The following is a 26,727-nucleotide window of genomic DNA, read 5'->3' on the forward strand; positions in this document are numbered from 1 at the left end:
TAATATTTGGTACAGAAAACTTTGTTTGCAATTACTGAGATCATACATTTCCTGTAGTTCTTGACCAGGTTTGCACACATTCCAGCAAGGATTTTGGCCCACTCCTCCATACAGACCTTCTCCAGATCCTTCAGGTTCCGGGGCTGTCGCTGGGCAATACGGACTTTCAGCTCCCTCCAAAGATTTTCTATTGGGTTCAGGTCTGGAGACTGGCTAGGCCACTCCAGGACCTTGAGATGCTTCTTATGGAGCCACTCCTTAGTTGCCCTGGCTGTGTGTTTCGGGTCGTTGTCATGCTGAAAGACCCAGCCATGACCCATCTTCAATGCTCTTACTGAGGGAAGGAGGTTGTTGGCCAAGATCTCGTGATACATGGCCCCATCCATCCTCCCCTCAATACGGTGCAGTCGTCCTGTCCCCTTTGTAGAAAAGCATCCCCAAAGAATGATGTTTCCACCTCCATGCTTCACGGTTGGGATGGTGATCTTGGGGTTGTACTCATCCTCCTTCTTCCTCCAAACACGACGAGTGGAGTTTAGACCAAAAAGCTCTATTTTTGTCTCATCAGACCACATGACCTTCTCCCATTCCTCCTCTGGATCATCCAGATGGTCATTGGCAAACTTCAGACGGGCCTGGACATGCGCTGGCTTGAGCAGGGGGACCTTGCATGTGCTGCAGGATTTTAATCCATGACGGCGTAGTGTGTTACTAATGGTTTTCTTTGAGACTGTGGTCCCAGCTCTCTTCAGGTCATTGACCAGGTCCTGCCGTGTAGTTCTGGGCTGATCCCTCACCTTCCTCATGATCATTGATGCCCCACAAGGTGAGATCTTGCATGGTGCCCCAGACCGAGGGAGATTGACCGTCATCTTGAACTTCTTCCATTTTCTAATAATTGCGCCAACAGTTGTTGCCTTCTCACCAAGCTGCTTGCCTATTGTCCTGTAGCCCATCCCAGCCTTGTGCAGGTCTACAATTTAATCCCTGATGTCCTTACACAGCTCTCTGGTCTTGGCCATTGTGGAGAGGTTGGAGTCTGTTTGATTGAGTGTGTGGAAAGGTGTCTTTTATACAGGTAATGAGTTCAAACAGGTGCAGTTAATACAGGTAATGAGTGGAGAACAGGAGGGTTTCTTAAAGTCCGCGTGAACCGGAAGTTGCAAACGACTTTTCTCCAGTGTTGTGACGTATTTCCCATTGAAAAGGAATATTGAACAGAGTGCAGGGTTTTACTCTAGCGCTCCTCCTCTCCATCTCTCGCTCATTACAGACTAACGGTTTGAGGGGAGTGGTTAAGCGTTTCCCAACCCAAGCCGTCAAACCTACGTCATCAGAGAAGGAACGCCATTCCAGACCGGAAGTAACTTTTCAGACTTTGATTAAAGATTACGACGGCAAACAATTTTTTTCTGTGTATTAACTTGCACGGATTAATTGTTCACCACAAGACTAGTAATATGCGCTAACAAAGTAAATAGGGTAAATTTTGATTTCAGTTGGACTTTAAAGAAAAATTAACAGGTCTGTGAGAGCCGGAATTCTTACTGGTTGGTAGGTGATCAAATACTTATGTCATGCAATAAAATGCAAATTAATTATTTAAAAATCATACAATGTGATTTTCTGGATTTTTGTTTTAGATTCCGTCTCTCACAGTTGAAGTGTACCTATGATAAATTACAGACCTCTACATGCTTTGTAAGTAGGAAAACCTGCAAAATCGTCAGTGTATCAAATACTTGTTCTCCCCACTGTGTGTATATATATATATATATATATATATATATATATATATATATTAATCAGAAGTTTGTCTGATATATTAGTCAGATGTAAGCAACAAGACTTCTGTCCCAGTCATTCTTTAGTTTAGACAGATATGTTTGCCGTTTTCATTCGTTTTTTAATGCAAGACTTTGACACTTTATATTGAGGGAGATTGGTGTCAATGAGAGCACATTAGCATGTTATATTTGCACATGCATTGACAAAGCCGTGGGTGAATTAAGATCTTGCCATCTGGTGAGTAGGCGGGGGAGAGAGAGAATGAAGATCAGCTTTGGGGAGGAGAGGGCATTTATCTCTGACTGGGGAGGCCATGACATAGAGCACTAGATATGTTATTGACGGCACACAATATAATTAAAGACATTTAAACACATTGAAGTAAATAAATCCGACCAGAATATTACTGGACATGTTTCAGCTATTACCCTGTCATTCATACCCTGTCAGATTGCTGATTCATAAACGTAGTCTCATCAAACTATGAATAAATTAAATCATGTGTTGCTTTTCCTGTTTACAAGTTGTGTGAATGAATGTGTTTGTCATCATGTGTTTTGGAGACTGACCTGCTTTTGATTCCTTCCAGGGTTCCATAGAAATGAAGACATGAAGGCCATTGAAGTTCTTCCCATCCTTAAAGAGAAGGTGGCATTCCTATCAGGTGAGCCAGTTGAGAATTTAGAAAAGGATGCAGGATCTAGTGTATATATATATATATATATATATATATATATATATATATGCATTGAAGTCACGGTTCGGTTTGTACCTTGGTTTTGGGGTCATGATTTGATACGAATTCGGTACATTTACATGTCCTACAGTACGAATTCGGTACAGTTAAATGAACTCTTGTGCTGCATCCCAATTCACTTACTATCCATCCTAAATGGTATTCAAAATGAAAATTTTGTCCCAAATTGTAGTATGTTGAAATGAGTATTCCAAAGATACCCGGAAGGTCTACTTTTTCCGATTAGAATCCAAAGTGCAGATCTGTCCACACTCTAACGGCTAATGTTGCCCACAACCCATTGCACGTTGGACGAGGATTCAGTTAGAACTACAAACACAAATAAAAAGTGTTAAAAAACTACAAACATGGCAGATGTGCTAGTCCGGCAGTTGAGGAGAGAGGTTTAGATAAAGTTATCCACATTATATACATTACATATATTTAATCTTTGACCTTTTGTAATGATACGGTTGGTCATTAACTTTTAAATGCATCATTATGCAAATTGTAAACACACGAGGAGAGTCTTGACATGAAAGACCCACGACTGGTAGATCAACGTGCTACTGGTACATTTCTCTCCGAAACGGTAGGAAATTAAATAAAATTGTGGAGAATTTGAACTGTGACAAGATGATTGACAGGGCAGTTTGAAAAGTGACAGGATGCACGCAACTAAGCGACAGAGCTGTCCGTTAAAGATGACTAAGTAGTATTTCCCAAAGCTTGCCTACTCTTCTACCACACTCAAAATGATGCTGCATTGTTTTAGGTTGGTGCATAGATCGTCTCTTCATCTGCTCTTTTTCATGTTGTGGTGGTTAGTAAACAGTGTTGCATTATCGCACGCAACCCCTTCTGGATGGGAGTGAGGAACGCCTGTGACTGACTGTATTCATCGTCTGACTGTATGCACCGTTACTTACGTACCGTGACAAATACATGTACCCTTACACCCCTAATAAAATTTTTACTTGAGTGCAAAATCAGCATATTGCTGAATAATTTCTGATCATGGGACACTGAAAACTGGAGTAAATGCTGCTGAAAATTTACTGAAATAAATTTACATTTAAAATAGAAAACTAAGGGTCTATATACACATACAGTGTAATCAAAGGAATTACGAACAGGTGAGGAACTAATGAATACCCATGGAAACTAACAATAACAGAGAACTAAACGAAACATGGCAATAAATGAAAATGAAAACAGAACAAAACAAAATAGAACAAGACCATTACAACTACATTCTAAGCCACTTATTTAGAAGTGTTTGCTTCTTATCCAAAGGCCCGGATTCCTATGAATATTAACAAGAGGAAACTTATTTGCAGTGACAGTCATTAACACTCTCAGATATGTGAGCTCAAAGGCAGAGCAGCATCACTGGGGAATGCAGTGAGTGTTTAGCTGGCTGCTGACCCAGATAGCTTACGAACATCTTAATCTTTGGCAGGCCAACTTGCTTATCGTCAGCTCAGCTTGCCTAAGTAGAGATAAAACTCATTTCCAGTTTTGCCCTTCTTCCACCTCTGCACTTAAAATAGAGTTTAATGGAAGTTGATATGCAATAACGATATGAACCAATGGTATTACTCTAGCAATGAAATGAGGCATCATATTCTGTATTAGACAAAAACTGCAGATAGCCAAAGAGTTGTACTCAGAAATGTCTTGGTGTGGTCAACTTTGATAAGTAGGCCATGGTGTTCCAAAGCATCACTATATACAGTAGGTATGCTAGTTGGACTGGTTTCTTGAGATTAGACATTGCCCTGTTTTACTAATGCATGAGTGACAGAAATGTTGTTGTTCCAGCTAACCAAATAGTGTGTTTATTTGACTCGCAGGTGGAAGAGATCGTCGAGGAGGGCCAGTCCTTACATTTCCAGCCAGGAGTAACCATGACAGAATACGACAGGAAGACCTTAGACGACTTATTGCGTACCTCGCAGGCATCCCCAGGTACTACTTGTGTGTGTGCATCTTTGTCTTTGTGTCAGTGTGAACATTATTATGCAACAAAATTCAAAGTCATAATAGATCGGGTGCAGCCAGTCGAAACGTTGAGGAATTGATTCCAAGGCAGCAACAGGCATGGAAGGAAGGCTGGAATTGTAAAGTGTCAGTTGAGTCCTAATCTTAAGGCTGGCCCACACTAAAAGATTTTAAAATCTTATCAGATTTTTAAAATGTTAGATACCATAAGCATGACAATAAAAAATCATATATTTAACATATATTTTGTCCCTATAGTATGTGGAGTGCCACGATGTGACCAAGACGGCACTCCACAAACAAACTTTACCTAGGATTATCGGAAGGGGAGAGTTGGTCTCAAAATCGACCCGATTATCTTGTAGTGTGTTGGATGCCTTTAGCAGCTCAAGCTCTGCATTTGGTATATTTTTGGCTGATAATTGGTGATTTAATAAAGATGCGGTCCCATTTTCGATTGCTAGGCGCATTTTCACCAGCAAAATCCAGTAATTTCAATAGGAATCCACGCTATCATGATCGGAAATCCCAAAAGTTTGTGGTCTGTTTAATACTTTCTTTGAGCAAGGATGCAGTCTATTGATAAAAAGTAACCGTAAAAAAAAAATATATATATATTTAAAATTGATGCTGTTGTTTTTTAACTTTATATTCGTCAAAGAATCCTGAAAAAAAGTATCACAGTTTCCACATTGATAATAATAAGAAAAAATTACTTGAGCACCAAATCAGTATATTAGAATGATTTCTGAAGGATCATGTGACACTGAATCATGTGAACAGCTGCTCAAGAAAAGATGAGGCTTGTTCGACTTGAACCGGCGCTGCACAGACCGATCGGTTTATGACATCAAAGTACCGCGAGAGTGATTCAAAAGCAGATGAGCTGTCCTGCTCTATAATCGCTCTGGCGTTACTTTGATGCGCTTTGATGTCATAAACCGATCGGTCTGTGCAGCGCCGGTTCAAGTCGAACAAGCCTATAGACCTTATACGCCAGAGAAACGAGAGCGCCACCATCTTTAGAATATTGTCTTTGAACTTCCGTTTTTGCGGTCGCTCTGTATATTCCTATGGCATCGCTGTCTAAGAGTAAATAGCTTTTGAAGTGAATTTACTTAATGTAAAGTTAACGAAAGTTATCATGAGGATTGTAATGTTTAAAGCAGATGTCTCAACAAATGTCAGTAGACCGGGAAGATTTTAAAACGAGCCGTTCATTCATAAATACGCAATATCACTGTGAAAATACAGACCGGAAGTCAAAAGACAACGAGCGCAGCGCTGAAAAGGGGCGGAGCTACATAAGGTCTATAGACATGTGTTTTATCTATTTTTGCAAATTCATTTAAAATTGCCCCTTTCAGTAAAAGTGTTGTCATATTTGCTCTTTGAATTTTCACCAATGAAATCCAGTCATTTTAATAGGAATCCACGCAATAAGGAATTTAGTTCAGTTAGTGGTGCGAATTCACTGCGTTGACAAACAGACAGCTGCTTGGTTTGAAAGTGACTTTTGTGTGAGTGGTGCTTCATACATCTACTCAATAGACAATTTACCTTTTTTGTTAGGCGGTTGTGCTCACTAGGGTGTTTGGTGGTTGCTAGGGCTGTTGCTAGTGTGTTCTGGGTGGTTGCTAAGGCATTGCTAGGTGTCTGCTAGAGTGGTCTGAGCAGTTGTGATGGCGTTGCTAGCCATTTGCTATAGGGTGTGTTAGACGCGGCGCTTCTCGTCCGGTGTGCGACCCTCTTTAGTCTCAGCACCTGCCCTTATAAAAAACAAATTTAATGTATTGAGCGTCATATTTTCTCACCACACACTTCACAGCTTTTGCTTGCACAGGTCTGTCTCCCACATCTGCGTTTCTTTTCAGAAACCGATCCATATAACAGTAATGTAATTTTACTGCATCTGATCTAACAAACGCTCAATCTGACGTTGTGACGTGATTGGTGTTGCGATATTTAAACTTAAATTAGCTTTTTAGATAATGTATCATGACTTGACTTGAGTGTTTTTGATCATATAAATTCATAAGAAAAATCAGATAATTAGAAAATAACAAGATTTGTCAATTAAAAAAAACAAATAAACATTTATTTGGGGGTAGCTCACCACTGCCTACACGGCCCACCAGATGGCGCTCCGATGCCCACTAGAGTTGAGAATCACTGTGTTAAGGCGGGCGTACACGGTGCGATTTTTGCTGTTTTTACGAGCTCGCAGATGATTTTTTTCACTCGGGAGAAATCGAGTGGAATCGGTGATGCTCACATGGTCGCGGCTCGCAGCGTGTGAGAGGAATTACGAGCCGAGCCCAGCACGTTACGAGCACCTCCCGACCTCCCGATAATTTTTAAACATGTTTAAAAAATTCGGGGAGTCGGCCCGATTTTCACCAGCTGTCCCCTATTGCCAAATCATACACAACGTCGATGGGGCTATACCTCAGTGGCAACAACCATACAGCGTGCTCACACACACACACACTTTTCTCTCTCTCTCAAGTTTTTATGTTGAAAGGAATGGCTACTGTTCTCTGCTTTTCAACAAATCATTTGCACACACATTTCTGTCATTTTTTTCTATCTGAAACTTTGCCTGCATGCAATACATTAACAGTCTCTGTGTTTAGCGCGGAAGCTCACGTGATTGCTGCCGGCTCGGGATAAAATTCGTGCAGGACAGTCGTGCCGTGTACCAGCTGCTTTGACGCGATTATCAGTTAAACTGACTCGCAACGTGTGCAATATCTCACGACCTCCCGAGTGTCCGAACTCGCACCGTGTACGCCCGCCCTTAGAGGGTTGCTAAAGCATTTCTTGGTTGTTGCAAGGGTGTCCGGCATGGTTTCTGTATTATTTAAAGCTGCAGTCCGTAGCTTTTTTGGGTTAAAATTATCGCCAAATTTTTTTTGAGCAAGTATATAACCAGCCAGTATTCAAAACTATCTGCTTGCCTTAGCTCGATTCAAAATGGTAAGCTTGTAATAATGTTTTTAATTCTAGTGGTACTGGTGGATTTCCGCGGGAAATTCAAGCATGGCTTTGCGTCATTACGTCACATCTGTACACATAAAGAAGGTGTCTCGGCTAGAAGGCTATATTGTGTGTGAAGATGTTGGAGGTGGAGATTTATAGCCTTTTCTCGCAGCACTTGATATAATTAAACTTATCATTTTAATGGCGGACCAGAAAGGTTCAAACGACAATCACCAGTGACAACTGAAGATTCACCCGTTGTAAAACAGGACTTAGGAGAAAGAAAAAAAGAGACTGCAACCGGCCCATGCGAAAACAAGGATAAATATCGGAAGGGCATTAAATGTTGTCACGCAATGCTGATGTTGTTAACATTAACAATTTGAGAACAAAGTATAATTTGCACGGTTTGACGAGATATGATCAGTGATCGTTAGATTTTATCAGCGCGATTTACTGCAATGCTTTTTTCCCCCTTAGTTGGTCAGAAGTGGATGTTACTTACTTGTTCAGATGACATTTTCCGGTGAAAATTCTTATGTTGGTCATACTTCCAAAAAGCAGAATCTAGGGCTGTAGTCAAGACCACCTTTGTCGAGTCCAAGACAAGTCCAAGACCAGGACTAGTCGAGTCCAAGTCAAGACCGAGTCCAAAGAGGTTCGAGTCCGAGTCAAGACCGAGTCCAAAAAGGTTCGAGTCCGAGTCAAGACCGAGTCCAGGACAGGAAAAAAAAAAGTCTGCTAAAAAAATATAGGCTATAGCCTATAGAAATTAAATCACTATGTAATAATGAAATAATGAATAATTTTAATTTTATTTAAAATAATTGACAAATTCAAAGAACAAAAAAAAAAAAAAAAAAAAAAAACATTTATATAGGCCTAAAGGAGCACACACATTCGTTTCGACTGTCTGATCAGCCTCACATTCTGTTCCTGTCAATCATACACGCGATGTCAACCAATTAAACTGCATGAGGGAAGGCCGAGCCAACTCACAGACACACACACACACACAAGAGATGCGGATAAACCGCGGATCGGGCGGATGACGTGACGAAAAATAATATTTTAATTCAATTCAGGCGGGTGGCGGCTGAAGCAATCAAATGAAAAAAGTTTGCCACTAAGCAAACCTGCAAGTTATGAGCTGGGTTATTTTGTTTCGATATTAGCTATATTTTAAAACAGCCAGTCATTGGAGCCTAACGTTACCACTCGTGGAATAGGCAAAGAAAGAAAGGTAAGAAAAAAAGTCGGAAACCTTTGCCCATTAATTAGATGTGCAAGGCAAGCAGGCTAGTTTTCGGGGTGTTATGGACAATCAAAAATGTGAATATTCACGTTGCACTAGCGGTGGACTTTCAGCGAGTTTATTTAAACATTTATCTTTTAAAGAGCCGTTTGTGAGTCAAAAGAGCCGGCTCTTTTCAGTGAGCTGATCAAACGAGCCCGTTCACGAAAAAGAGCCGCAGTGAGCTGAGTGAAACGAGCCGGCTCACGAAAAAGACCCGAAATGCCCATAGTTATTAAGTGGCCAGTGTTTCACTTTCCCTCCAATAATATTTTGTTTTAATATCGCGGCGACGTATGTGTGATTACTGGGAACATAATAAAGACTCCTGGACTCGGTCGAGACCAAAAGCCATATTTGGCAAGACCAGTGGCCGAGACCGAGACAAGTCCGAGTCCGAATACCAGCGAGTCCGAGACAAGTCCGAGACCATAGAAAAACGGTCTCGAGTCCGGACTCGAGTCCAAGACCGGACTCGAGTACTACAGCCCTAGCAGAATCTGTGACCACCAGCGCGTTGATTGACACACATTCTCCTCAAAACACTGGATTCATCCGCGCTGTGCCGTGCCGACGCACAACACACGTAAAGTTGATAATTCCGCGAATAACTGCAATTGCAGATTTCGAACAGAGATGGCGACAAAGAGGAAATACTGCGGACTGCAGCTTTAAGTGGTTGCCAGGGTGTTCTCTGTAATTGTTATGATGTTGCTAGGCAGCTGTTAGGGTGGTCTGAGTGGATGCTATGGCATTGGTATGTTCTGATTGGTGTTGCTAGGTCTTTGTTTGGGTATTATGTGTGGTTGCTAGGGCATTGCTGGGTGGTTTGCTGTGCTGTTGCTAGGTGGCTGCTAGGGTGTTCTGAGCATAGACATAATACATACATTGACGCCCTATTGGCCGCTGGATCGTACGTCAACGGTGCCACATTAGCCATATTGCGGAGGGCAACGGAGTGTTGCGTGGGGCTGTACAAATCGCCGCACAATTGAAAACAGTTTGGGGGACTTACCTTTCACAAGCAAGACTGAACATTTGTTTCTGGTTGTATTTGGTCATTATACAGGCCTAATTAGTAATAGTAACCTTAGTTCGCCACCGGAGTCAGTCTAGCTAGCAATGTCGCTAATTAACTTAGTTGTGAAAGTTTAAACATGAGTTGACATCATTTATATTACAGTTTTAGCTTATATTATATTTTATATTATAAAGTAAATTTCCTGAAATCTAAATATTCATCTATATTTTCTTGAAACCGACTTTTATGACAAGTACTCGTTTTGGGTAGATAGCCTACTAGTCACTATTTCATTTACTATTTTTATTTTCAGAGGAGAAAGGCCGCGAAATTAAAAAATACTACTGGTATTGTGTCACGAAATGTAGTTTTAAGAGTTATCAGTCGAGAATTGTTTAAAGCTTAAATTTGTGGTTTATTTATAAAGATAGCGCCTATTTAAAAAAATGTATGATGTTTTCAGAGTTGTGAGATCCAGGCGATCACCGGGCGCTCGGCGCTCATGTACCCCGCCTGGAACAACCTTACCTCGGCTAGTGCTTCTACCGTTTGCCGCTGGCTCTGATGTCTCTAGTCTAGTGGTTAAACATGAGATATTCTTCTTGTGTATATCTAACGGGCCATCTTTGGTCTCATTAAATCTATAATTTGTTCCCTCCCTGGCAAATCGTTAAAGTTTCATAACTTAACATATTTAGGCTATTTAACTTTAACGTTGTAGCCTGCTGTATGTTTGACTGAATGTTTGACTGAATTGTTTACTTTATTTCGCTTAGCTTCTTCTTATACCTTTTAGGCTACTTATACTTTTATAATGGCTATTATTGATCAATAAAACTGAAATTTAACAAAAAGACAGGGTTGTGTCATTTTATTTTATATAGCCTATGTAAGAATATTTTAAAATTTATAAAATATTTTATATATACATTCTCTTCACTTTATGTAGGCCAGTGTCTATATGTCTATATTCATATTGTCTATATTATTCTGCAATTGATATTACATTGTATTTGCTGTTATTATTATTATTATTTTTATTATAATATTATACCACTTGCAATTATCAATCTATTAGTTACGCTGTTAAATTATTGTACTATTCACTAGTCACTATTTAACTTTTTATTGTCTATATTCTGTAATTGATATTTCATATTCTTTTGCTATTATAATAGTATTATACATAAACTATATGCTATTATCAATATATTATTATTATATTATTGTACTTATGATATTATATTATACTATTTTATTTGATGTATACTGTTTGTTTATTTTATTGACTATACACTAAACTATTTACTATTACTTCTCTCTTTATCTTATATTTACTTTTTGCATTGCACTGTAGTTGTACCATATCATATGTATTACCATAAAGGATCCATCAGTTATCTTTGTTATTGCTAAAATCGGGTCAAAGACAGAAAATGCTTTTTCCACAATAAGAAAACTTTATTTCATTGAATGTGAAAATAAAATTATATCTCAGTATGGGGGTCTTCACAATTCTTATCCAAGAATAAAAAGCCAAATACATGAAAGCCTGAGGTTTGACAATTCCTTATTAAAAAAATATTTTAGGAGATTAAGAAATACAACTATCGAGATTTTAAATAACTAGAGATGGAACTTTTTGTACACCACGTACAAACCACTGAAATCGGTTGATAAATGTAAATGTTATTTTTGTTTTTATCCAGAGAAACCGCAGCTCACCTTTTTACTTGCATTTGTTTACAGCGCAGTCTTGCCCTCATCAATATGGCGGAGGCGTTGACATATCGCAGCAACGTTCCAAAGCTGCCAATAGGGCGTCTATGTATTTATTATGTCTATGGTTCTGAGTGGCTGCTATGGCATCAATGTGTTCTGAGGGGCGTTGCTGCAAGGGTGTCTTAGAGGATTGCTAGAGCGTTGCTAGTTGGTCGCTAGGGTTTTTGTTAAGGCTTGCTAATGTGTCACTAGGTGGTTTCTATGGTGTTCTCTGTATTTGCTAAATGTGTTCTGGGTGGTTGATTTGGCATTGAAGCAGTTGCTTGTGTGCTCTGGAGGGTTACTAGTGTGTTTCTTATTAAATGAAAACTACAGCTCAAGGATGCACCTTTACTTCTTGAACCGACGTTTTCATTTTGTTTAATTTAATTTCTTTTCATATCTATATTCATGTACACATGTCTTGCCCATGGCTACGCTTTTCCCAGTCTTATTACACACTGCATAGCAGTTCTCTGGCAACCACCCAGAACACCTTAGCACTGCTGTGGTGACGTAAGTATCTTTGCTTTTCTTGAGAAGACGGTCAAGTCTAGTTAATGTATTTTTTTGTGAAATCCTGATTTTGTTTTTTATTTTTTGGTTTTGAAGCTCCCTGTTCTCTGGTTTGTTTAGACATCACATGGCCAATTTGTCTTTTCCCTGCTGTGTCCTTCTGTAGTTAGCATTGATTCGACTCAGTGAAACTCAACCAGCTCCACGTGAATCTCTGCTTTCAGCCAGAGGGTTTCAGCTCTGCACATTTCAAAACTTTATGTAGGTTATCATCTGCCTCAGGGTTCTCCCAAACTTTACTTCTGTTTATTGTCCATAATCACTCTGTTTGAGCCACAGAAATTAAACCTCAACTTCTCGATGGCTGTAAACACATTCTCCACTTTTGCACTGTACATGACAGTTTGAAAATAAATAACATACTTCAAAGGACATAGAATTTAGTTGGGATACTTCTAACCCTTTGCTTGGAAGTGTAGTTATTCAGTATTATGTTGGAGACCCAGATGTGGCCCCTGGTTAGGAAAACAGCGCTTTAGTGAGGGAGTGTATAGACGCTTACGGTTGTTGGTTTTGGTGTCTGGTGTGTATCGGATAGCCAGGGGTGTAGATATGTTGTTTGGCCTGAAATTGAAGATTGTAGGCCGCACTGGTTGTCCTCCATCCCTCTTCCATTTCTTTCCTCCATCCTTTTTTTTCACTCCTAAGAATATTCTCGCTTCCTTACTCTTGCATTCTCATTCTTTATGACTTGATACAAGTTAAGCTTCATGCCATAAATTACAGCACAAAATAATTATAACTTGCCCATCAATTAGTGAGATCAAACCCAAAATGTGTGTGTAGTAATGCACTTAAAAATGGAAGTCTATAGGGCAAGGAATTGTGCAGGATAAACGTCTAAACACTCAACTGTTTTGAATGTACACCCACAGGTCTTTTACATTTTGTGTGTTGATATAGACTAGTTCAATAAAATCACTTTTTAACTCTTATTACCATATAAAGCAGATAAAACCAGTCATTTTCATATGAAACATGCCATGATACCAGACATTCATCCACGGGAATCACATCGTTAACACATAACATTAATCCACCGAGAAAAGTAGTACCTACACTAAGATGATGATTTAAAGAACATTACATAAATTAATATTAAACAATTCATATAAGCACTTAAAATTGCAGGCGTGCTTTCTTGCTAATTATTTATGTATGTGTGTACGATTTTTAACTGTTTTTTAAAACAAAACTCTTATTGAATTTTCAGCATCCATTACTCCAGTTGTGCTACTTAATATTTTTGTGAAAACAATGATTTTTCAGGATTCTTTGATTAACAGAAAGTTTGAAGAACAGCATTTGATTGAAATAGAATTTCTTTACTGACACTTTGATTTATTTTATACACCCTTGCTGAATAAAAGTATCAAATAAAAAATGGTACATATCACCCCACATCATGTTATCCCTTTCTCTTGTTTTCTCTCTGTCTCACTCTCATCCCTCTCTTCATTCTGTGTTCTTTCACTCTTCCTCCCCTTATCTCTTTCTCTCTCTCTCACTCTCTCACAGAGAGGGAGGTCAGAATGATTTAGAGTTGTTCAGTGCTCATTCCTGTTTAAGAGTCAGACCAGAGAAGTGCAGCTGTGGATATGAAAACACTCTTGAGTTTAACAGGCTGTTTTTCAAGCTAGAGAGCTGTTTAGTTAGCATTTTATTTGTTTGTTTTTGTCCTATAGCAGTTTTCTTTCAATTTGGCAAGAAGGGTTTATTTACCTTTTACATATTATATTTGGGTAAGTGTTATTTTTCATGCAGGGTCATACATTTTATCTGATGCACTAAATTTGATTTAAACCGAGAGGGATTTGTCGATATCTCTGAAAGCAGTGGCTCTCATTTACCTCTCCCTAATGACGTGAGTGTCAGCAGTTTGCAGAAGAGCTGATGCTGTGTTTTTTATTTGTTTGTGTAGTGAGGAGGTGAGCAGACATGGCTTCACGGTCATCGTGGATATGCGTGGATCTAAATGGGACTCTATCAAACCTCTGCTGAAGATCCTACAGGAATCGTTTCCTTCCTGCATCCACGTCGCTCTCATCATCAAACCTGACAACTTCTGGCAGAAACAGAGGACGAATTTCGGCAGTTCCAAGTTTGAATTCGAGGTAAGCACTTTAAACCTGTGAATGTACGTTAAGAAAGTGACAGCAAATTAGGAGGTCTGTTCATGTTATATTCAATAATATATTGTTTTGAATGTTTCTAAAAATCTGTTATCTGAGAGTACAGCATTTTTCAGCGAAAAAAGTAAATGAATAAAAAGAAAGCGATAACACAATCTGCTTATAGTATGTTTTACTAGAACATTCCATCTTGCTGGTATGAAAGTAGAGCTTTCGAAATTACTTCTGACCTATTTCATCAAACAGCTGAGAGGAAGACACATGCAGTAATGATATATTTAATCTGAAGGCTTAATCTCCCAATGGAGGTTTCTTAAATTAACACATCACAAGCACAAGCTTAAAAAAGTGTTATTACATAGTAATATATGTGTAATTGATACATATTAGGTGTTTATAACTGCATCACAAATATGATTTGAAGCTGTGTACACCTAAACACTGGAAAATACCTATAATTGCAACAGTATAATGCAGAGCAGACTGTCTTGAAGTTCTGCTCTCTATCCACCAGCAAGTCTCAAGTGTCCACGATCCCCTCATGTCTCTGCTGTTGTCTCTAATAACATGACCCGAGCTGCAATCTCTGGAATGTTTTCCTGGCTCCTTTAAGTAAAGTGTTCAATGTAACTGATCCAATAGGGTGTGCATTCATCATCCAATCAGTGTTTAATTGCACTGTTGTTTTTAAATAACAATTGCAGCTTCTTGGAAACCTCCCACTGACAAAAGTGATCCATTCAGGACCCAGAGCTGCCAAATTATTATCATAGGTTGCAGTGATCGGTTTTGGTTGTTGTAAAGATGTCACACCAAAAAGCAGACCCGCATGTAAAATAATACATTTTGATATTAAATTGCAAAAATGTGGCCAAAAATGTATAAAAAAAATGTCAAAATTTGTAGAAACAATGCAGAGATATCAAACATTAATAGTAAATTCAACAGATTCTATCAAATTCTATCATTCTATCAGAATTCAACAGATATTAATCATCATTTCAAAACCTAGTAAATGACTGTATAATTAATATTTTTATTTCAGTTTTAGTTTTAGGTTTTTTAGTACATCATGGTAAACTAAATGAAAATGTAAAATTGTAATGAAAAAAAGTTTGTTGTTTTTTTTTCTTTTTTTTTTTTCAGTTATTGTATTCAAAATCTGATGCATTGAGAATATGAACCCAAGTGTCCTACTTTCATCCTTTCAGACCATTATGGTGTCCCTCGAGGGTTTGACCAAAATCGTAGATCCTTCCCAGCTGACTCCAGACTTCGAGGGCAGCCTAGATTACGACCACGAGGAGTGGATCGAAGTTCGAGTGGCCTTTGAAGACTTCACTAGCAATGCGGCTCGCATCCTAGCCCGTTTGGACGAGCTCCAGGACATGGTGTCCCAGCGGGACCTGCCGTCAGACCTGGACGGGTCTCGGCGTGCTATGGAGGAACACGCGTCTCTGAAGAAAAAGGTCACTAAAGCTCCTGTGGAGGAGTTAGATACTGATGGTCAACGCCTGCTTCAACTTATCCAGTGTGGGGAGAAAGGCAGGGGAGATATCCAGGGATTAGCTCCAAAAGTCCAAGCACTTCTGGATAAACTCCACGGCACACGTCAACATCTCCACCAAGCCTGGCACATGCGCAAAGTCAAACTGGATCAATGCTTCCAGCTAAGACTCTTTCAGCAAGACGCAGAGAAGGTATGAATGAACGTACTAAAAGATATGTGAGGTTTAATAAGGACAGAATTTAGCAGGTTTACATATTATATAAGGTTAGAACAATAACATAAGTTACGATAAAACATACAAAGAGCGTTTTATACATAATATTTGTACTCTATATAATTTCATGTGATATTTCAAGAGTTCTATATTTTATATTCTTTAAGTGCCTCTATTATGCTATTTTATAGGTTCCTAATTTTGTTTTAGAGGTCTCCTACAATAGAAATACATGCATCAAAGGTCAAAAAACACTTTAATTTTCACCTAATCACCTAGTTTCTGAAAATGGTGTGTTCGTAGATTCAGTCTCTCTAAGCATCCTCTCTAATCCCCTTGTTTCCGCAAGCCTACTCTGCTCTGACTGTTCAGATGGCCCATTCTGTTGTGATTGGTCTACCACTTACATCATGTTTTGAAGACATTGTTATGTAGGTATGTGTGAGGTTCTGAGGAAAGAGGACCCAAAAGCAGAAGAATGCTTAATTTCAATTTATTGAAACAAAAACAAAAGAGGAAAAATACAGAGGAAGATCAATGAGAAGGCCTCAATGAGCGAGCGGTCAAGGATATCTTGAGCTGGGACCCAACATCTCTCCTTTGGACTGTAAACCTCCCAGTCAACAAGATATTGGAATCCCCGTCCACAGAGCCTGGAATCAAGGAGACACCTGACAATGAAGGCAGGAGCGCCCTTGATCATCAGGGGAGGAGGAGGGGCAGGGGAAGACACAGAAGGGACATGAGGAGAACGCAATACAGGTTTAATTTTGGAAACATGAAAGACAGGGTGCACGCGACTGAAGGGATGGGGTAACCGAAGCTGGACCGCCACTGGACTGATAACTTTAACAATGGGGTAAGGGCTGATAAACCTAGGTGCCACCTTACGAGCCGGGACTCAAAGCGGCAAGTCCTTGGTGGACAGCAACACCCGCTGTCCAGAAACATATCTAAGTGCCAACCTCCGGTGACGGTCCGCGGCAATTTTAGTGCGTTCCCCGGCCCGGGACAACGCTTCCCTGGCCCTCCTCCAGGTACTGCTACAGTGCTGAATAAAACCCTGGACCGAGGGAACGGCCACTTCGGTACCCTGGGAAGGAAACAGAGGAGGTTAGTAACCCAGGCAACACATGAACGGGGAAAGCCCAGTTGATGACACCGGCAAAGAATTATGAGCATACTCCGCCCAAGTTAGCTGCTTGCTCCAAGGTTGAGGGATTGTGGGAAGCCAGACATCGAAGCATCCATCCTAGATCCTGGTTTACCCGCTAGGACTGGCCGTTGGTCTGTGGATGAAATCCTGATGACAGACTGGTGGAGGCTCCAATCTGCCGACAGAACTCCCTCCAAAAATGGGAAACGAACTGGAGCCCCCTGTCAGAGACCACGTCCTCCGGAAGACCATGGATCCGAAAGACGTGGTCAATGACCACCCGGGCCGTCTCCTTAGCTGAGGGGAGTTTGGAAAGGGCAATGAAGTGGATCGCCTTAGAAAAGCAATCCACTACGGTGAGAATCACAGTATTGCCACTGGATAGAGGGAGACCAGTGACAAAATCCAGGGCAATATGTGACCAGGGGCAGGAAGGGATAGGAAGGGGATGTAACAGACCCTTTTATTTGGAGCACAGACCGAGAAAGCACCCACAAACCGACGGATGTCCGCTGCCATGGCAGGCCACCAAAACTGCTGGCGAATGACAGCCAGCGACCTCTTCACTCCTGCAGAAGTAAACCTGCATTTGATTTCATCAAACGCACTCTGAGCCACCGCAGTCCAGGGTGTTAAAGGCCGTCTTCCACTCATCCCCCTCCTTAATCCGAACAAGATGGTAAGCGTTGCGTAGATCCAGCTTTGTGAAGAATCTCGCCCCCTGCAAGAGTTCGAAGGCTGAAGACATAAGAGGCAGGGGGTACCCCGTTCTTAACCGTTATGTCATTTAGCCCCCGATAATCTATACAGGGACGCAGAGAGACATCCTTCTTCTTCACAAAGAAGAATCCCGCACCTGCCGGAGAAGAGGAGGGACGGATGGTTTCAGCGGCCAGAGACTCAGACAAATATTTCTCCTTGGCCACCCATTCAGGAGCTCAAAAAGAGAAAAGTCGACCAAGAGTCGGAGAAGTGCCTGTGAGGAGATCAATGGCACAGTCATACGGTCAATGTGGAGGAAGCGATGCAGCTCGGGACACACTAAAGGCCGCCCGCAGATCGTGATACATGACAGGAACCCGGGACAAATCAATCTCCTCCCGTTGAAACAAAGAAGGGGACACAAAAGATGGCACAGAAACAAGGCAGTGTGCATGAGAATAAGGACTCCAATTAGAAATAGAATTATATGCCCAGTTAATGAGGGGACCATGAAGGGAAAGTCAGGGATGGCCAAAAACTAAGGAAGCTACTGGAGATTTAGTTAAATAAAGCTTGCGGCCATCCAGTGAGTGAGCAATAATGGAAGTTTTTAGAGGATGAATAGGAAGGCCCCTCTCACGAGTCCTCATCGATAAAATTCCCCTCTGCCCCAGAGTTAATGAGTGCTGAACCCTTGAAGGAAGTATCATTCATGATGACAGTCACTGGCAAGAGAGTACAAGATTCATGAAATGAGGATGTGAAAGTTCCGCTCGCCAGAATTCCCCTGACTACCGACGAGTGCTGCCTTTTTCTGGACAAGATGCAGCCAGATGACCATGGCCACCACAATAAAGACAGAGTCCCTCAGACAAGCATTGTTGTCTTTCCTTAGCTGAAAGATGCATTCTGCTAATCTGCTTGGGCTCTACACCAACCGATGGTTCAGGTACCCAGGAAGCAGAAGGAGAATCGAAAAGTTCTGCTCGTTGCCTGGAAAACTGAACCCGAACCCATCGACGTAACTCCAATCTGGAATCAAGACAAACGTTTTTTCTGGGGGGATCACGAGCATAAATCTCATCTTTAATATCATCAACAAGCCCGTCCAAGAACCGCGCCGCCAACGCCTCAGGGTTCCATTGACTGGTGGCTGTGCAAGTTCGAAATTCAAAAGCGTAATCCGCCACCGATCTCTTGCCTTGTCGAAGAGCTGCCAACAGCCTTGAAGCCTCCTTTCCAAACACAGACCGATCAAAAACTTTGATCATTTCAGCTTTGAAGAGTTGGAAATCAAAACAGCTCTGGGATTGGGACTCCCATACAGCAGCGCCCCCGTCGCGAGCCCGACCAGACAGCAAGGACAGCAACAAGGATCTTTCACTTGCATAGGTCCGCGGCTAAAGCGAGAACACCACCTCACATTGAATGATAAAGGAGCGACAGTTGGTAGGCTCATTAGCATAAGCAGGAGGATTGTTGACTCAGGGTTCATGAGTGGAATTAGAGGCGGCTGAATCTGGGCCGAGACGTCGAATTCTTTGAAACTGGTCTGAAAGCTCAGCGACTTGCGCAACGAGAGATTGCATGGAGAAACGAGCATTAACCAGCTCCTCCTCATGACGGCCCAGCATGGCTCCTTGAAGTTCCATGGCTGATCGTATAGGTGATTCTTCCGCTGGGTCCATGTGTGGCCAGTATGTAGTGTGTCCTGAGTTCTGACAAGTATGTAACAGAAAATGACACTGGAATTGCTGACGACTCGTTTTGTAATGCACTTAGATCTGTAAAACTTTGCAGACCTTTTACACCCACAAACAGCCATATTACATACTGCATGAAAGGGAATATAAAAGCATAATAGGGGCACTTTAATAAACATTCACTTCGCCAGTACCGTGGTACAGTAAAGGTAAGTAATGGAACCAGTGTTCATGCATTGTAACTGCATAATACCAAATTATTAAGGAACTTTTTGAAGAGTTTTTAGTGTTTTCAAAAAAGTCTTGTTCACCAAGGCTGCATTTATTTGATATATAAATAAATTATAAATAAATTATAAATGATATAAATACATTTATTTGATATAACAAATACAGCAAAATATTGTATTCCAGCCGTCAGTGTCACATGATCCTTCAGAAATCATAATAATATCCTTCCTTTTTTGCAGGATTCTTTGATGAATAGAAAGTTCAAAAGTACAGCATTTAATTTAAATTCATAAAATGTCTTTTAATCAATTTAGGAGTATTAATTTCTTCTTTTTTTTTTAAATCATATTGATCAAACACTTTAGTGGTAGTGTATGAGAAGTAAGCATAGTTAAATACAGTAGGCAACATTTGAAGTAGATCAAAAAAGTTCATCAAAGTCCTAAGACAAGAACGGGTATTGTTCAAAATTCATGTATAACATTGATGAAAGGTTTTGATCCACTTCAAATGTTGACTACTGTATGTTATACCAGTCTATTTACAGTCAAATAAAATTGTTACGAGCAAAAATAACGATGACAATTTAATAATCTGAATTTTCTCTTAAAAATACAAAGAAAACAACAAAAAATAAAACTAAATCATTTGATGTGATTGTTGACAAATAAATCCAAAGACAAGCAAGATTTTATAGAATCTGAATGAGCAAATCCTTGAATTTCACCAAAGTCATGTTTTGAGGATGCACAAATAAACATTGATAGAGTGTGATACATTGATTTAGTGTTTCTTAGTTAGAGTGTATTGAAGTATAACAATATTCCAGTATATTTCACAGTCCATGCTTTCCATTTTTTCCTTTCAACAGATGTTTGATTGGATTGTCCATAATAAAGGCCTGTTCCTGACAACCTACACAGAGATAGGAGCCAAACATCAGCACGTGCTGGAGCTGCAGACCCAACACAACCACTTTGCAATGAACTGCATGGTAAGACTGTGTCCAGTGGTCCAGCAGTAATGTCTGTCACCACCTGAGGCATTATAACAGTGCAGCTTGATGAGTGTTACATCAGGAAAATAATGTGCGCTTGTACACGTGCCCTGACTCACTTAGTCATGCAAGAATGAATTTTCTGTTGTCATATAATAGTCATGTCAATATATACTTGAAGGGTATGTAATGCCACTGGAGAACAGTCACACGTTGATACATCATCGCTGTGTGTGTGTGTGTGTGTGTGTGTGTGTGTGTGTGTGTGTGTGTGTGTGTGTGTGTGTGTGTGTGTTGTGTGTGTGACCCTGGGTATATTCGTTAATCACCCCCAGTAGATTTCAAAGGGAGAGAGTTTCACAAGAAAACGCCATGACATCAATCACTGATTTTCCATCTCTATGGTCTCATCTGCCATCTGTCCATCCATATCTAAATGTTACTGCTGTTCAGCCAATAGGAAAAGTCTAAAGCATGTGTCTGCATGCAGGGTGGACTCATACAAATAACCAATGTAGTTTTAAATGTTTTCACATGTTGGAATGTTTTTTTTCTCAAATTTGAAGGATATAAATGTGGTAACACATATCTTTCATTAATAAGTCATTAAACAGTAATAATGCTTAATAGACCAGTAGTTGATATACATTGAATATATTGATATATAAAAGAGATTCATCTTTTAAGTCATTAAGTTTAATGGTTTCTAATTACATTTTTTACATTTTTGGCAGAAAATGAAAATGCAAAACTTTATAGCACACTTTGGGCCTCATATAGCACTCAAGTGCTTTAATGTACAACAGTGATATTAAATTATCAAATTCATCAGAGCCGGACAGTAACGGAGTACATTTACTTGAGTACAGTACTTAAGTACAATTTTGAGGGATCTGTACTTTACTTGAGTATCATTTTTGGGGAGTGCTTATGACTTTACTCAAGTACATTTGAGAGGCAAATATTGTACTCTTTACTCCGCTACATTTCTATCCATAACCGTGAGTACCCGTTACTTCTTCTAAAAAAAAAATAATAATAAAAAAGGAAAAAAGAAAAATCTCAGAAACCCTCAATTTGTTGTTTCCCTCTCAAACGTGATTGGATTGCGCAGGCGCCACTGATTGGGACAGCCTATCAGCAATCACCTTCAGCTTTCCGCCAAAGTCAACTCCATGGTCAGATTTAGATAAGAGTCGAAACCATGGATGAAACAATGGATGAAGATGGTCCATCCCGGGAATGTGCCAACCCGTGGCCCCACCTTGCCAGACTATTTCAATTTTCTGAACAAGTTAATGATAGTTTTCGCTTCAAGTGTTTGCTGTGTTTACCAATGTAAGCACTGGGGCAGTAGTAATGCAATATTTAGAAAATGTACTCTTGTACTCTTGATACTCAAGTACTTTTAAAAACAAGTACTTCAGTACTTTTACTTAAGTAGACATCTGACTGTAGTACTTTTACTTGTACTTGAGTAAAATTTAGCAAGGGGTATCTGTACTTTTACTCAAGTAATGAAGCTGTGTACTCTGTCCGCCTCTGAAATTCATACACCTTATTAATGGTGCACACTACAGATGAGCAGGGGTGCGTTTCCCGAAAGCATCGTTAGCCAACTATGGTCGCAAGTTCATCGCAATGTCCATTGAACTCTATTGGTAACGACGGAACTTGCGACCATAGTTGGCCAACGATGCTTTCGGGAAACGCACCCCAGATGAGTTAAGCTAAATGCTTAAGCATTTTCTTTTTCTTTATTTTTTTCTTTTCTTTTTTTTATGCAAATGCTTACTGCTTTATTTATTATGCTTAATGCTTACTATATTTTAATCTGGTTGTTCTGTAAAGCACTTTGGTCAGCCTAGTGGCTGTTGTAAATTTGCTATTCAAATAAAGTGAACTTGAAAACTAACAACAAAGATATTAAAACAAAACAGATCTTGATAAACATAAGAATAACAAACAATATAGAGATTAAAAAAATTCAGAGTTAAATGCAGCTAAATATTATTATGCATTTGTGTTCTCCACCCTTAATTACATAACTTTTAAAGTAACCAATTAGGATGTTTTTATAGGTTGTTATAGGGCTCTTTGTTGCTCCTTTGTTAGTGTGTTAGGTTTGGCTGAGTGTGCTAAATCACATGTCCTGCCTCAGCTGTGAGAACTGTCTACCCCCTCTCACGTTGCTACAACTGTGCAGAACTTAACGGATGAAACGCTTTGTCAACTGTTTGCTTTGGGTTAGCCTGACTGTCGGGCACCTCCTCAGGAAGTCCCAGGAGCCTTACTTCCCTGCCTGATATGAAGCATGAGCGGACGAAAACACTTTAGTGTCAGATGGTTATTCGGCTTGTATTACTTGATAGTTACTTGAGTAATGCATGTTTTGTGTTTATCGTATTCTTTCTTATTTCACACAAATGGAATACTAATGTCTGATCTCTGGTGTTATGATCACTGGAAACAGACTTCTTTTAGTTTTTTAAAGTCGACATGAAACTGACGTTGTGATAGTCTTCCCTATTGCGACGTATATCCGAGTGAAATGGCTTCTGGTATGTGAAAAAAAAAAAAGTAGGACGGGGCTTGATTTCGTCCTTGGGATTTGATTGGATCATAGGAAGTTCCCCATTTGCAGTCAGTTGTAGAAGATATTTAGTCCCAACCTCCGCTGAAACACACGTCATGCAGAGAACAGATATTGTTAATGTTTTTGATAAAATATTACGAGTGCATGGGAATTTTAAAACAATAATGATGTGCACAAATAAATTATTTGTAATAAACTGCAACATTCTGAAAAAAAAAAAAAAATCCTTTTTGATTTAATGTTGACTTTAATAATCAATAACACTATATGCTGATAGCCTGCCCCCTAGAGGACTCAAGGGTCACTACAGTTTAAAAGCCTGCACATACTGTGGCATTTGCAACATGTATTGACAGCAATTCAGTAGGCAATTTATGGAGACGTTAATGTCCATCGCATGGCACACTGGTTGTAACCTTTCGTAATAGACATGCTTAAGCAGCTATGTCATTGAGTTACGGGGGTAATGTCACCTGAGCGGAACGTTATGCTTGTCAAGTTGTAGATGAACTCAGCCCCACTCTCTTATGAAAGACAATCTGGAGGACAACATGTAGAAAACACTCCTCCAGCTAAAGGCATTTTACTCATGGCTGGGTAATCTCCCATCATGCTGGTGTATTGATCAGTCCCGGAGACATCCAGAGGGAGATATAATGTTCCAGGCACTCCTCCTCTATTCACCCAGACTTTATAAGAGAAAAAAAGGTTTTGCATTATAATATTAAAGCTGGGTTTTATGTCTGTCTGTAAGAGTGAAGGGTAAACTGTCCTTGTGTGACTCTCTCTGTTTAAGTAGACTTCAGGGTCCAGTACTATTATAAAGTGATTATTTTTTTTTTTCATGTGAGGAAGGCTTTTGTTCTACGGTATGTGTGTCTTGGCTGTGTTCAGGTCCTGAAATGTGATCTGAGAAAATAGGTAGAGCGCTTCCTCGGTCTGCACTCTCATTTTGTGCTCAAGTGACATGACACTTGATTTTATGTGTCTTTTTTCTTGATTTTATGTTTTCGGGGTCAGATAATTAACTTTTTTCTATCCAAGTATAGTTAATGCAGGAGTTTACAAGAATACTAATGAAAAACAAAACAAAACAAAGCTTTTCGAGCTGAATTCTAATTGGACTGGGAGTGTGTGTGTGTTTATGGTAGGTATTACCATAAAAGGAAAGGTGAAGAAAATAAACAATACAAATTTAAAATGGAATGTGTGTAAGATTAATGAAACAAAAATATAGGTATTTTAACTATATGTAGACAGACACTACTGTACAAAAGTTTGGGGACTGTTAAGATGTTTCAGTTTGAAAAAAATGTATACATTTATTCAGCACGGATACATTCAATTGATCAGAAAATACATAAATTGTTACAAAAATTAGTTTCAAATAAATTCTATTCTTTAGATTTTTTTATTAATCAAAGAATGTATCACTGTCCTTACAAAGTTATTAAGCTGCACAGCTGTTTTCGACTGTGACTGTGAAAACATGAAAACCCAACACTTTGTTTAGTGTCATTTCTACCTCTAACGTGATTGCTTTTGCTTTTTAGCGTTGCTTTTTATCCTTGAGTTCTGTATATTTATGTAAATCGTACAAACTGATTTCTTTGATGTGCCCTCCATATAAAAGTCAATTTTGCTAAAAAACCACATGCTGGTCATTAACATGACAATTGAACCCATTATATTTAGCATATGTTAAGCCAGAAGTTACTTTAAGCTGCTTTAGATTTACATGAAAATGAGACACCAGAAGCTCTTAATTGTTTTCATGATGCAATCCACAAGGTCTGTGATACATTACAGAGGGATTTGATGAATTTGTGTTTACTGGTGCATGTCTATCTTCTTCGAGCAGCTCTGAAACCAGGCTTGGAGTGAGGCTATACAAAGTTAATAACTTTTTTCCATCCTGACTTCATCTGGTAGAAATACGTTTAATTTGTGCATGTGGGCACCAGTGACTTTGGATTATCTTATCTACATATGCAGGCTGCATTATTTGGAAATGGTCATCTTTAAATTACAATTTTTTATAAAATTGACAACAGATTTAGCTGGTGTGCACATCTTCCAAAGATCATAGAATTCTTCACAGTCGAGTGCATATTTATGTGTTGTATGCTTATGTATCACATACGGGTTCACCAGTAAAACAATTTCAGTCCTGATATATATATATATATGCTTATCTTAGATAGACCATTTAGGTGTTTGCAAACAAGTTTAGGTTTTTTTTTGTAGACCTGGTGGCAGAAAATGACAGTTCTAGTGACAGCACTCTATGGAAGTTTTTAATCGCAATTAATCGCGATTAATTCCATCCAAAATAAAAGTTAGTAAAAGTTTGTATATATAAATACACACATATGCATGTATGAATTTAAGAAATATTTGCATGTGTATATATATATATACTTTGTATATATTACTATATACTTTATATATATATATATATTTGCATGTGTATATATATATATATATATATATATATATATATATATACATAATTAATATGATATATATACATATACATATTTTATATATATAAATATACATATTTTATATATAAATAACACATTTTTCTTAAATATATACATGCATGTATGTGTATTTATATATACAAAATAATTATACACAGTACACACATATATATTATGTAAACACAAACTTTTATTTTGGATGTGATTAATCGTGATTAATCGTTGCCCAGCACTAAAAATAATAAAAAATGTAACTGCAAGATTATATCTCACAATTTTGACTTTTCTTCTCATAATTCTGAGATATAAACTCGTTATTCTGTATTTTTCCCTTCAGAATTGTGATAAACTCAAAAATAAAATAATAGCTGTTGCTATTATACCGGTGGGATAAATGACTCTTGCGCCCAACACAAATCTAAAATGGGTTGGTCTGAAGTAGCTGCATTACTCATAGGTGTGGTTTGGGCGTAACGTGAAATAAACCAATCAGAGCGTCATTTCACATTCCCTTTAAAAGCAAGCGCACTTGTTCCATGGCGGATTGCTATTATGACGCCGGATTTGCCAGGCGCACGCCAGGAGCGGTTCACAGCCGAGGAGACCGACGTTCTCGTCAGGGCCGTAAAAGACAGAGAAGCGACATTGTATGGGGATGGGAGAAACCCACCCAAATTAGCTTCGGTTAAACAGGCGTATAATAATTTGCGTAAATGTGTAAGCTAGATTTGTGCCTATTTTTTCACATCTTCATGGACACCACAGTGATTTCCCTTGTGTGGTAATATTTTTCCTTGTAATTATGTATGGTTTGCGAATAACGCGCCACTGACTTTAG

The 26,727-nt window shown here is 39.3% G+C and overlaps 1 protein-coding gene across 7 annotated transcripts in view; it reads left to right on the forward strand.

Annotated features, from left to right (window-relative positions):
• Positions 1–26,727, forward strand: part of triob (trio Rho guanine nucleotide exchange factor b) — a 163,826-nt gene that overhangs the window by 56,912 nt on the left and 80,187 nt on the right. For all 7 annotated transcript variants that reach the window (XR_014625016.1, XR_014625017.1, XR_014625018.1 and 4 more), the window contains exons 3-7: positions 2,378–2,452; positions 4,381–4,495; positions 14,084–14,276; positions 15,506–15,994; positions 20,682–20,804. Coding sequence is in view for 4 of the 7 variants with exons in the window: in XM_084385350.1 (XP_084241476.1) it covers positions 2,378–2,452; positions 4,381–4,495; positions 14,084–14,276; positions 15,506–15,994; positions 20,682–20,804 (995 nt within the window). In the remaining 3 variants the exon portion in view is untranslated. The remainder of the gene's footprint in view (positions 1–2,377; positions 2,453–4,380; positions 4,496–14,083; positions 14,277–15,505; positions 15,995–20,681; positions 20,805–26,727) is intronic.

Source organism: Rutilus rutilus (genome assembly GCF_951802725.1).
Source record: "Rutilus rutilus genome assembly, chromosome: 17".
In the NCBI taxonomy this organism is placed as follows: domain Eukaryota; kingdom Metazoa; phylum Chordata; class Actinopteri; order Cypriniformes; family Leuciscidae; genus Rutilus; species Rutilus rutilus.